Consider the following 12,628-nt stretch of genomic DNA (forward strand, 5'->3'; position numbering starts at 1 on the left):
GGCTTGTACCATAGATTTTGGGGGCCAGATCAGGGTAAGTCGCCATGGTGCTGCTGCTGATCTCTGCTGCATGGGGGAGCTGCTAAAAAAAGTCATTTTGCTGCTGGAAGAAGTCATTTAAGTAGCCCGTTGCAACAAGTGTTGCAAAGAGTGATGTAAAACTCTTGTGTGGTGTAACTGGAGCTCTGGCCCCTCCTGAGCCGGGCAGGAAAGGGACAGGGAACCTGGCTAAACAGGAGAGTGAGACAGGTCAAGGCCAGTTCTGCTGTCTGAATCCTTGCAAAGACACAAGTGCCTCCAGGATAAGCCCGTTCCTCAAATATGGATGCTCTGCCTTCAGCGTGGGGACGAGGAGCACTGAGGAGTGTGAAGGAGGATGTCTGGGACATAGGCAGTGAGACTGGTGCTCAGGTTTTACCACACAGGAGGTGCCTTGGGTCCTTTCTCCGTCTCCCTGCAGTGACAGTCCACTTCTCACATTTCCAAAGACAAAGGCAGCCCAGCACTGCTGCCTCTCTCTGGGTACAGTGCCTTGATGGGAACAGTGCCAGTGGTTTCCAGAAGTGTCAGGCAGGGATGTGTAATTCCAGGGCTCCTGCTGCTATCATACAGTGATAATCCTGATCCCACCAAAGTCAGTGGACATGGAACTGCTCTGCTTCCAGCAGAGTAGGAGCAGGATTGGGGCATGCTTGGCTTCTAGCTAGAAGTAGGGTGATGGAGGGGACCCAGAGAGCATCACTCTTGGGCAGCCCCCTTAGACCCCACAGCTGAGCTGCATCCCTGCAGCATTCCCACCTCCTTCTATTGCTCCTGATATTTTTTGTATTATTTTTGTGATTGAAATTTTACCTCTGCTCTTAACTGCTTAAGACACAGCTGTTTCCTCTGGACTCTTTCCACTGCCCACAAACCTGCCCATTTCTCAGCCTGGAAATCTGCCGAGACATCGACAGGCTGAGAGAGCTGGAGTTGCTCAGCCTGGAGGAGAGAAGGCTCCGGGAAGACCCCAGAGCCCCTTCCAGTGCCTAAAGGAGCTTCAACAGAACTGGAGAGGGACTTTGGACAGGGGCCTGGAGCAACAGGACAAGGGGGAATGGCCTCACACTGAAGGAGGAGAGATTTAGATTAGATATGAGGAAGAAATTCTTCCTTCTGAGGGTGGTGAGGGGCTGGCACAGTGTGCCCAGAGAAGCCGTGGCTGCCCCATCCCTGGCAGTGTCCAAGGCCAGACTGGACGAGGCTTGGAGCAGCCTGGGACAGTGGAAGGTGTTCCTGCGCAGGGCAGGGGGTGGAACGAGATGAGCTTTAAGGTCCCTTCCAACCCTTGCCACGGCCCGCCCGGGCGGCAGCGGGGATGGTGCCGCACCCCGGGGTCCCCGCTCTGCCGCTCTCCGCGGTCCCGGGGCTGCCGAGGGGGCGGCGCTGGGCCGGGGCCCCGGGGGAGGCGGGCAGCGGAGCGGGGCGGTGCCGGGGGGGCGGGCCCGGCGCCGGGCGGGCGGAGAGGTGCCGAGGCATCGCCGTGCGAGCGGCGCCCCGTGTGCCTCCTGCGCCCCCGGCCAGCACCCCCGGGCCGGGGCATGGAGGCGGCGCACAGCATCCCCGTGCTCGACGTGCTCCGCCGCTTCGGGGTCAGCGAGAGCTGCGGGCTCAGCCCGGAGCAGGTCCGCCGCAACCGGGAGAAGTACGGCCCCAATGGTCAGTGCGGCGGGACGGGACCGCCGTGGGATGCGGGGCGGGGGTGGGATGGGGCAGCGCTAACGGGACACCGGCATCCCGGCTGGGGCCCTCCATCGGGACCCTCCCTACCGGGACCAGGATCGGGATGTGGACCGGGACCCTCCCCACTGGGATCGGGATGTGGACCGGGATCCTCGCTGCCGGCACCGGGAAGGTCCGGGGTGCTGCCCTAGGTCCCGGCTGTGCGGAGGATCGGCGGGGATGTGCCGCGGGACACCTGTTGATTAGGGCAGTATTTGCTGGCTTTAATTAAAGGCTAATTACTGCGGGTACGGGCGGCCGGGGTGTTAATTCCGCTGGCGGAGTGACAGAAAGCGGGGAGGGACAGCGATATGTTGTTACCAGGAAGGAAGCAGGGGAAGGTCTCATTGCCCGTGGGTGACAGAGGGAAGCCCCAAAAAAGCTGTGAGAGGTGTTGCAGTGGGGGGATCCCGCTCGCCACTACCGCAGCCCAGGCTGCGGGTGCTGCTGTGGAAGAGCGAGGGGTGCTGGGGGGACCGTCCGTGTACCGGCCCTGCCGTGTGTCACACTGACCCGGGGGACCCTCTGCGAGCAGCTGGGAATCTTCACGGCATGGGGAAGGGGATTTTTTAAACCTGTGTTTTGTAAGTGTTCAGTGTGCCCAGGAGGGGCTGGCCGGGGTGTCTTGGACCTACCCAGGTGATTTTAGGGTGGCTTTTTTCAGCCTGTGACCAAGGTCGGTCGTTAACTCTGCATAGGAAACAGGAGGGTTTAGGGTGGTTTGCTCCAGTGCTTTGGAGTATCGAGTCCTTTCTTTAACTTATGCAAGGAGATAAGTGTGTACACTCTCTCCTGGGTTGGAGCTTGTTGCATCTGCTTTTTGCTTGATCCTCATGGATGAGGCTAAGGAAAGCCTGAGTAGATGCTGGCAGGATTGCTGTCTGCATTTCTATTTGTTGGGAGGGCTGTGTTAGGTGGGATCAGAGGGCTGTGACTCCTCCAGCCCTGTGAGCAGCCGTCCTGTGCTGAGCTCTGCTCAGTGTCCTCATCCCACCAGTGCTCCCTGACCCAGGCAGCTTCAGCTCCATCACCTAAGCCAGTATGGTCAGGGCTGGACTTGGGAGCTCTTGCCATGGAGCATCTGCATAAGCTGCAAGCAATGGAGCATCACATCTGCCCCTGTTAGGCTTGATTTTGGAGAAGGGCAGTTGGGGACCTGTCTGGTTAACTGGGAGGGACCCCTCTGCTTCGAGGGCTGAAGGCAAAATACATCCTTAATGCAAAATACATCCTTATCAAACAGGTGGTTGGTCTGATTTCAAGGTATAATTGCACCCAATTTCAGTGCCATCTCCTGGCCCCATGGGAGCATGTGGCTGAAGGGTGGTCCGTGCTGGGCAGCAGGGTGTCACCGATGGGCATCACCACTGTGGGGCTCCTGGTGGCTTTGTCCTTCTGTTTGCCCAAGTGAATCATCATCACTGAGTCAGACACGTTGGCTGCTCAGTGGCACCGGGCTCTGCCTTGAAAAGGGGAGCTCAAAGGTGTGACGTAGGTGCAGAGCAAAGAATTAGTGGTGGCAATTAGTTTGCCTTTGTATTTTTTCTTTTTGCTTCCTCCTCTTGCAAGCAGTGGCTCTGTGCTCTCCTCGCTCGGCAGTTTTGTTTCCCACACACCCCAGCGTTGGGTTTCTCACAGCCTGTTGGTTCACAAGAGCTTCTGACTTTGGGGTGTCCTGTGTCTTTCACCTTCCAAGCACAGCTCTGCAGCTCCTGTACTGCACAGCTCGCAGTGATGTGCCTGGACGATGTGAGCAGTGACACCCTCAGTGAAATGTGGTCGAAGGTTTTTAAGAATTCTGAATTTCTGCAATTTCTGAGCAGTAAATTTTTTCTCATGTGCAAATGAGACTTAGGTTAGAACAGCTTAAAACCATGCAGATAGGGATCTGTGTGGTTTGCTTGGTTTAAAACCTTAATGTTAAGCAAAGAGTGGGGGTTTCTTGCAGCATGCTGAGAACTTGCAGGTTGTTTTGTGGCAGCAGGCACCAACCTCCTCGGCTGTGCTGGGGTACCCTTGGGTATCCTGTTTGGGAGAGCTGCTTGGGGTGAGGGTGCTGCAGGGAGCAGCTTGGGGCAACGAGCTGGGTTTGGAGATGGGCTGTATCAAATTCAATTTAGGTTTAAATTGAACTCTGGCAGCAGAAGTGTGGGGCAGTTTGGGGACTCGTTTGAGCTTGCAAAGAAGGGGAAGAAAACTCAAATCTTTTGTGACTCAAAGTGCAGAGCAGGCCTTCAGCTCCAGCTACTTTCATTTTTGCACCCTCCTGTCTCACATTCATTCATTTCCTTCTAATCCTGAACTCCAAACTGCCAGTGTGGTCGTGAATCACAATCTGAAATACATCATCTTTCTGAAAAACTGCCTCCTGACATACTTCCTAGAGCTGCTGGCTGCTGCTTTTTTATTGCATTTAAAAAAATACGAGCTGCAACGAGCTCTGACGTTAAGTGAGAAGCAGCCGTCATTGGTGTGATTGATATAAAATTATTTTATTTTTGGGGGGCAGTATTCTTTTGGAGCTTAAAATTGTTTGTTCAGATCCAGTGCTCACAAACACATTTGCAGGAGGAAACAGAGAGCAATACTGATTATTTGGTATCTCCAGATCGTGGCTGGGCAGCCAAGCAGTGTGGTACAGATTACTGGAGTGGAAGGAGATATTTCTCCATTAGGAAGAGCTTGTGTTCTTGTTTCAGCTCTGTCATCAGTGCTGTCAGCATGGCCTTTCATTTGCCAAGGAAACTGGAGAAGCCGCAGAACATTTAGGTCTCACCACGGCAATTTTGAATCTCCCAAGTCAATTTTAATTAATAAATGCTTTGGATGTCTCACATGTGCCTGGCAGGTGCTTCCCTATACCTCATCCCATCCACCAGCTCTAAGCTCCACAGGTTGCTTTTAGACCACAGAACTTTAAAAAAACCACAAACAAATGAAAAAACCTAAATGCACATCTGTTATTTTATAACAGACTGAGCAGGAGGGTACAGGCGTGCAAACATTTTCCTTCCTAAATGTAAAACCAGGGGCACAATTTCCCTCGAAATGATTTGAGTTTTGCCAAGAAATGACAGATGTAAACAGGAGTTGCTTCGTGGACAGCCAAGTGATTTTTCTGTTTTAAATATAGCTCTGATTTATTTCTTCTAAATGGATTTCTCAGTGTAAATGAGCATACATTTCAGGCAGGATATTGCTGGAGTTAATGCATATGCATAATTTTATTTGCTCCATCGGTAACCTAAATGGGCTGTGAATGTCAGTGGAGTCAAACTCGAGGCTGCAGCATAGGGGCGTTTATCTCATCTTGTGTTTTATCTCCTCTGACTCTGAAGCAGAAGCCCTGCTGCAGTTGGAAACGCAGCCGGGCAGGATCATCCTGCCCATCCGCCCTCCTTGGGGGCTCACCCATCCTCTTCTTTACCTGTCCTGCTCCAGGGGTGGCCCCACCGTGGTACCTGATGCTCTGCAGACCCTCCCACGCCTTGCTGAAGATGCAATGTAACCGTGTTTAAGTGTAATCCAAACCAGCTTCAGCACCGGCTCAGCTCAAAACCCATGAGCAAATTTACTTGTTTTTTCCAACACACCTCCCTGTGTCTCCGTAAGCCTCATTCAGGATCCCCAAACCCTTGTGTGTATTTTCCCATGTGCGTGCCGAGCCTGCCTGGGCGGGAGGAAGAGACATCCCCAAGCCCAAATCCAGCCTGGGCTGTGCTGCTGCTCTCCTCAAACCCACCAAGGCTCATCCTCAAGGAGCTGATGTGAGCACACATCCGAGCCCCTGTTTTGCTAGAAGCAACAGTGATCTATGATTTCTTTGCGTGCTTTTCCCAGGATGTGTGTGTACATCCGTCAGCACACGCGTGTGCCCGTGTCTGTGCGTACTCCGCCTGCGGAGCGGGGCTTGACGTTGGATTAGCTGCTGGCGGTTGCTAACAAGCCAAGGTTATGCTCCAGCTCTCTCTTGACAATAATAAAATTAAAAAAAAAAAAAAAAGAAGAAGAAATAAAATTTCTATTTCACGCTGAAATATTTGAGGTGGCAGCAAGAAGAGGAAAAGCAGCATTTTCTGACTCATCGAACTCTGCGCTCTGTTCCTCTGCGCATCGCCCACCTTTTCCACCCCCGAAACACACGCTTAACAGTCTGATTCATAAACATGCTACGGGTTGTGGGGTTTTTTTTCTCCTCCTCCAAATCCTTTCCCTGAGGAGAAATGCTGAGGCATTCAAACCTTGCGAGCGCCTTCAAATTTGGGGAGAGACTACGCAAAGTTTTCGTAATTGACAAGGAAACTTGGGATTTTCATCTCTGCGCTGTCCTCTGAGGTTACCTGCATTCACACCTACCTTTAAAAAGTACTGTGAATCAAGAGCAACGTTCAGAAAAAGTGACATCTGCTGTCTAAATGCTGCAGGAACCAGGGAAGGAAGATTTGCAGGGCAAGAAGACGCAGAGACTGTGCTGTGGGAGAAGGGACTGTGCCTGCAGGTCTTGTGTTTACCCCTGGGGCTGGTCTGCCTTGTGGCACAAGTGTTATTTCATGAATATTTTTATTTCATTGCTGGTTTTAAAGCTGGGGGTGGTAGAGCTGGTGCTATAAAACACTAATTTAAGAGGAGCTGGACGCACTGTGGATGCCCAGATGCTGGCTTGGGATGTGCTGCTTCCAGTAAGGGGCTTGAGCGGGTCCTCCAAAAACACCATTAGTAGCAAAATACCCCCTTTCTCCCAGGGTAATCCTTTTCCCCAGTAATTCAGGCGTCTCTTTTGAAGTCCCTGCTCCAGTCAAGAGTTTATGACCATCCTAGAGCCATACTTGCCACCACCACAAAGTCACACCTCTCCTCTTGGCCATTTCAGTGGCATTGGTCTTTCTGCATGTTTTAAGCCTTTTCTTATCTCCAGATCTGATCTGAAGCATTCCGTTTTTGTGGTCATCTCCCTTCGGGGTAAATCCCTGAAAAATCCTATTGATACTGATGTTGCAAGTAAGTTTTGCTCTCTAAAGCTTGCCTCAAACCCATTTTTCTTGAGTAGAAAGCATCACTCGATGCCGGGTGTTGCTGTTGCTTTCTTCCTCCCAAGGAGAATTTTAATTTTTGAGAAGCATCCAACTTGCTGCCTTTTCGCTCTGCGTTTGATCTGCTCCTGCAAAAGGGATGGTGTGAGAATAGGAGGCTCCTGGCTGAGTGTTGGGTCTGTCCTGGCACAGCCACAGCCCAGGTGGTGCCTCTGGCATGGATACCACGGAACATCCCTGACAGGGGCCAGGGTTGCAGATGCTGGCACAAAGTGGGGCTGAGCAAGGGAGACTTCAAGTGACTTAGAGCAGATGGTTGTTGTTTCTGGTGCTGACAGCTGCCCTGTGCAGCACTCGAGATCTGGGCTGATCCTGGATGCACAAAATTTCCCTGGAGAGCAGCATTCCCGGTGCTGTCCTGTGATTGGCACCAGGGATCTGAACTGGGCATCAAAAGGCATCAGAAACCTCACAGGGCTGCTGGTAGCGCTGAAATGCTTCTATTTTCACAGTCCTGAAAAATGAGGTGGTTTGATGCTTTTTCATACGTTCAAACCTCTGGAGGAGATGGCTTTGATTTTTCTCCCACACACAGCTCTTGCAGAGTCAGTTGGGATGCTGATACCCCTCCAAAGTATTGTTGGGGGGGGGTTTTAAGGTTATTTTTTGTAAGCTATGAGCCAGATGTTGAGTGTTTGCACCCTTTTTCCAGCTGGTGCTGCCCCACTCCTGGGGAAGGGGCTCCTCCCTGCGAGGCACTGCTATGGCTGGACCAGCCACAAAACCCTTCTCTTGGTCCATCAAGCTCGCCTGGGGGCCAGTGGATGCTCCATCCCTGTTAATGTTTTCAGGGCTGTTGAAAGAAGGACTGAGAAGTTAAGAGCAACAGCTGAACTGTATTCCACAGGGGATTAGGGCAGTAAAAGCAGAATAACAAACCTCTTTGGGAGGTAATACCGGGCATGTGGGTGCTGACCTTGCCCAAGGATGCTCTACAATTCCTGCTCATTATTTTCAATGGGAAAAGCCCATCAGGGCACTTAGGCAGTGCTCCCTGCCCAGCCCCTTGGTTCTCTCTGCTGAGTTCAACCAGTGGCGCTGCAGAGACGAGGCTGTTTTCTCCTGGGCTGGCTGGTGGGATGTGAGTTAGTGCAGTAATGGGCTGGAAGAGTGTTCCAGAAGGGAGGCACTGGGACTGGCATGTGGAGCAGGAGCTGAGCTGCCAGGCTGATGTTTTCTGGCACTGCTGGCACTCATGGTCCCAGTTACAGGATGGAAATACTGAGGTAGGTTGTGATTATCAGGAGAGTGTTGGGGTTTTCTGCTTGCTTTTTTATATTTTCTTTCTTTTTTTCCCTTTTCACCCCCCTTTTTTTCCCCCTCCCCTTCCCCTGGTTCTCACATAGCACACATGGATGATCTCCCATGGCATCTCAGATGGGGTGAAGGCAATGCCGGCAGCCCCTTCTGCTCAGCCAGAGCACCTTGGGCAGGAGAAACAGCTGAGGCTGAGGGCACTGGGATGGGTAGAAGGGATGGATGGAGGAGAAGGGGCCTGTGGCCACTCTGCATGGGTGAGTGGCAGCAGGACAGAGCTCTCTGTGGGTTCAGTCCAACCCAGTGCAATATTACTATTCAGAAAACCCAGAAAGCACCAACCCACAGCCCACCTTTGTTTATTATTCTGCATCTGATAATTTTTTTTTTGGTGGTATTGTTACTCATGATCATTTTTTGTATTTCAGTGTTGGTAGCATTGGAAGTAGAAAGTATAACAATAACCTGTATTTAAAAACAAAATCCCCGGCTGCTCAATGGAGCTGCTGTCAGTACCAGTTACCTCACTGGAAAACAGGTAGCAGAGATCTGGGGTGGAAATGTAGAAATGTTGAAAAAAACGTAGCCAAAAAGCAATAGAGAAAATTGTGGTTACTCCAGTATTTCCATGACGTGAGCGTGCGCCGGAGGCTCCTCCGTGGGCGGTTAACCCCTGGCAGGCAGGGCTGCAGGCAGCTGCCTGCTCCCCCCGCATCCCAGCACTGCCTGTGAGGAGCAGAGCTGCACAGGGGGCTCGTTATTCCCACCAGGATTAACGCTGGTGGGTCTCCTCCACGCTGTGGCTCCGTCAAGCGGAGCTTAGTCAAGCAGTCATCTCGTGACCAAAGGGTCGCATTTGAGTCCAGAGTGTTGCTCTTTTGAAGAAATGCTGCATTAATCCTTGCCAGAGATTAGACTCATGTCTATAACAAGCATTTGCTGGTTTGCTGTGGGAACCTCCCAGTTTTTGAGGTTTGGCTGCTCGTTATCACTCTGTAAAAAACCTTTTCTCATTCTCACCCGCAGAGGTGGCGAGGCTGCGGTCAGGCTGTGGTTTGGTGGTGATCCCATCTACCCATGTGCTGCCTGGTCCAACACATCCCTGGACATTCAGGGCATGTGATGGCATCAATTTGTGACCCGTGGTGGCTGAAATCTGAAATGTTGTACCTCTTGTTGAAGTCTAGATCTATAGTAGTCCTAAACCTAAGTGTCACTGCTCTGATCATCAAAATCATCCTAGAATTTAAATGCTCAGGAATCTGCTGGATGTGCTGATGCAGGTCCTGGCTTTGTACCCTCTGGTCCTACAGGAACCCATTTGAGATTATATTTATACTTCTATATCCCATTTGAGATTTTATATATATGTTTTTCATTTGAGACTGTATGTGTATGTCTCATTTGAGATTATACATATGTGCTCCATCTGAGAGTAACCTATGTCCAATTTGAGATTTTTATATATATCCATATATATATATGCCATTTGAGATTTTATATATGTATATAGTCTCCCATTTGAGATTATATATATATTGTCTTATTTGATAAAAGAAACTAATGTAACTTATTAACCCGCTGATAACTTTTATATATATATTAAAAACTTTTCCCCCACACTAACATTTGCATGTCACTGTGGGACACCTTTGAACAAAAGATCCCTTTATGGAGGGAAAAAACAAACCACGCACAATAAAAAGCTGTTTCTCCCTATCAGAGATCCGTGCTGAAGGGTGAAGGCACTCGAGGACGAGTGACAGGGCGCTGGTGGTCCGGGCCAGCCCGCGGCAGGGTCACGGTCCCCGTCGGAGGTGCGATGTTTTGGGGAGGAAATCCGCTCCTTGCTTTTGCGTGTCCCCTGTGCCCCTGGGTTCCTGCCCGCGGTATTTTTGCTTCGGGTGTTTCCTGCTATTTAACCACTCTGTGTATTTTAGACCGGCGCGGGGGGAGGCGGGGAAGGGATGTGAGTTAATCCGGGCCGGGCCGGGGACGCGGTGCCGGGGCAGCCCCGGGCGTTCTCCGTGCCTGAACCGCCCCAAAGCCGCCGGCTGTGCCCGGCCGGGAAAGCTGTCCCTTGTGCTGGGACCAGCCCCCACAGCTGCTCCGTGTCCTCCTTGGTGATGAATAGCCAAAACGCCTTTTTTCCTTTGTTTTTTAACTTGTCTTTCTGGAGAACCCCCCTGGAGCGCTTGCAGAGCCGTCCTCAGAGCAAATGCAAAACTGTGGGGTTTTTGTGTTAGATATTTGATTTATTATACAGGGGGTTTTTTTTGTTTAGGTATTTCTTCTTCTGGTTTGGAAACAGTTTTGCTTGCATTTGTTGGTGATAAAAATCAGTTGTTTTTTTGGGAAGGCTATGTGGGTGGGGGAGATTCTCTCTTCTGCTTCCTTCGGCACGGGGAGTGAAAGCTCAAAGATCCTCGAGGAGGAACTGAGCCGAGGGTGACTCCGGGCTCTCTGGCGGTGGCCGGATCCCCAAGGATTGCCCCGTAACACATCAGCGCAGCTGGGCTCTGCCGAGCAGGAACCGCCCGCTCCCGGGAGCCGGGCAGCCGAGGTCGGGATAACCCTCCCCTTACCTGCCTGTTTGCACTTTCCTTTTTCCATTTTGCAACCTCCCGAGTCAACAGAAGGGCTAAATTAAGGAATATGTGGGGAGTGAGTGGAAAAGTAAAAAAGAGAAAGGCTGGCTCAGCAGTGCAAGGGCGGGAGAGGGGAAGTGATGGAGCTCTGTTCCTGGTCCGCCTGCTCTGGCCGTCACAGAGGCTTCCCCTCGGGTCATCTTTGGGGTGTCCTTTGGGGTTTTGCAGTTTTTCTGGGCTTTTGCATGCTTTGAGAGCCAGGGATCTTCTCTGCTCCCCTCCGGAGGGGAGTCCTGCAGTGAGCCAGGAGCTGGGGCTGCTCTGCAGTGCTGGCTCAGGCCCATTCTGGGGTTCCTCTTCTATTTATAAAAGCCTAATTCAAATTATTCTTCCCTTTTTCACACAAATATATTTAGGTATCCCTGTATTTAGGTACATAAAAAAGATTTTATGCTTATGCACAAATATATGTCGCTATCATGTATGTATACATATATGTGTAATATTTTGTATTTATAGTCATGCACACAGATATTATACATACTTGGAAGGAGATTATGAAAAACCCTAGAAGTGACTCATATTTCCAGGGATCTCTGAGTATCTCACTCCAGGAAAGGAACTGTTTCAACTACATAGAAATGTGTGATCCTCAGAGAGTTCATCCATGAAAAGTATTAATTGTCCAACTTGCCCCTTTTTCCCATCCAGAAGAACAGATCTTTTCTATCCTACAGAAATTTTTTTCTTCTGATATAATCTAAACTAAGGGCAGGGTAGACTTCATTTTCCATGAAAACCCATCCAAGAGGATTGCTGAAAATAGACTGGGCTCTGAGAACAGATACCAGAAAAAGCCAAGGGAGGGGTGGGGGCAGGTCAGCTGGGGCAAGGAGTTCTGCAAAATAAATTAATGATTGATATTAACAGTTTGAGTAAAAAGCAGCTCATTAGCGCCCATGTGGGTCCGGGGATGCATCACCCTGCAGATACACTGGATGTATTTTATCACCCTGATTTTATTTGCCATGGGAGGTGGGTTGGAATGGGATGCCATGTTCAGACTTTCATATTCCCCACAGGTTTGCCATGGCAGAAGCATTTCCTCCAGAAAACAAACAAATGGAAAAAATACTCCAACCCCACTCCCTCCAGACCACAGCACACTGAGGATGGAGTTGAATCCCTTTGGCCCCGAGCTTGGGGCAGGGAACTCTTCCAGCCCACTCCGGGTTTTCATGATCCATAAATGCACAGCCCAGTTTGTGCCCTGGGGCTCGGCTGCAGCAGGATTGGTTAGAACATATGGATTAAAACATAGCAATTAGAACAAACATCAGCCTTTGGAGGGGTCAGGGTGAGCAGGTTCCTCATCTTGGCAGGGAAGGGGAAAAGATGCAGTTTGGATTTAAAAGCAATATCCTGTAGTTCTTTTTTGGGTTTTTTTCTTTTTTAAAATTGGCACTGCAGGTGCGGGGCTTTGTTTCAGTAACTTTAGTTACATTTGTAATATAATTTATTTTTTCTGTTTCTTACTTATTTTTATTATTTATTGGTTTATTTTCCAAGACATGCAAATGTGATATCCTTGATGGTTGCTTGCAGCCTCATGGAAGTTGCTTGTCTCAGTGTAAAGGGATATTGGAGCTGGTCCTTGGAGAGGCAGTTTTGGGGGATGCTGTTCCCCCACTGGGCACAGCAGCATTTGCTGTGTTCTGAGCAGCATTTCTCCTCCAGATTCAAATACATCCCTTTGGAAAAATGCATCCTAGTCTCATTTTCTTACCTGGAGTCTTTTCAGCTCAAATATTTTTAGGAAGAATAGGATTTTTCTTAAATCCTTTAGGATTTTTAGAAATAAAATCCCAAACATGGTCCCACCTTGCTCTTTCCCAGCTCTTGCAGAATTCAGCTGAAAGGCTCAGCCCAGTT

The 12,628-nt window shown here is 50.2% G+C and overlaps 1 protein-coding gene across 2 annotated transcripts in view; it reads left to right on the plus strand.

Annotated features, from left to right (window-relative positions):
- Positions 1-1,486: 1,486 nt before the first annotated feature.
- The window catches only part of ATP2A3 (ATPase sarcoplasmic/endoplasmic reticulum Ca2+ transporting 3), a 52,200-nt gene continuing 41,058 nt past the window's right edge, over positions 1,487-12,628 (plus strand). For both annotated transcript variants that reach the window (XM_039562833.1, XM_039562834.1), the window contains exon 1: positions 1,487-1,698. In XM_039562833.1, coding sequence (XP_039418767.1) covers positions 1,581-1,698 — 118 coding nt within the window. In that variant the 5' untranslated portion in view covers positions 1,487-1,580. The remainder of the gene's footprint in view (positions 1,699-12,628) is intronic.

This window comes from Corvus cornix, chromosome 19, assembly GCF_000738735.6.
Source record: "Corvus cornix cornix isolate S_Up_H32 chromosome 19, ASM73873v5, whole genome shotgun sequence".
NCBI lineage: Eukaryota > Metazoa > Chordata > Aves > Passeriformes > Corvidae > Corvus > Corvus cornix.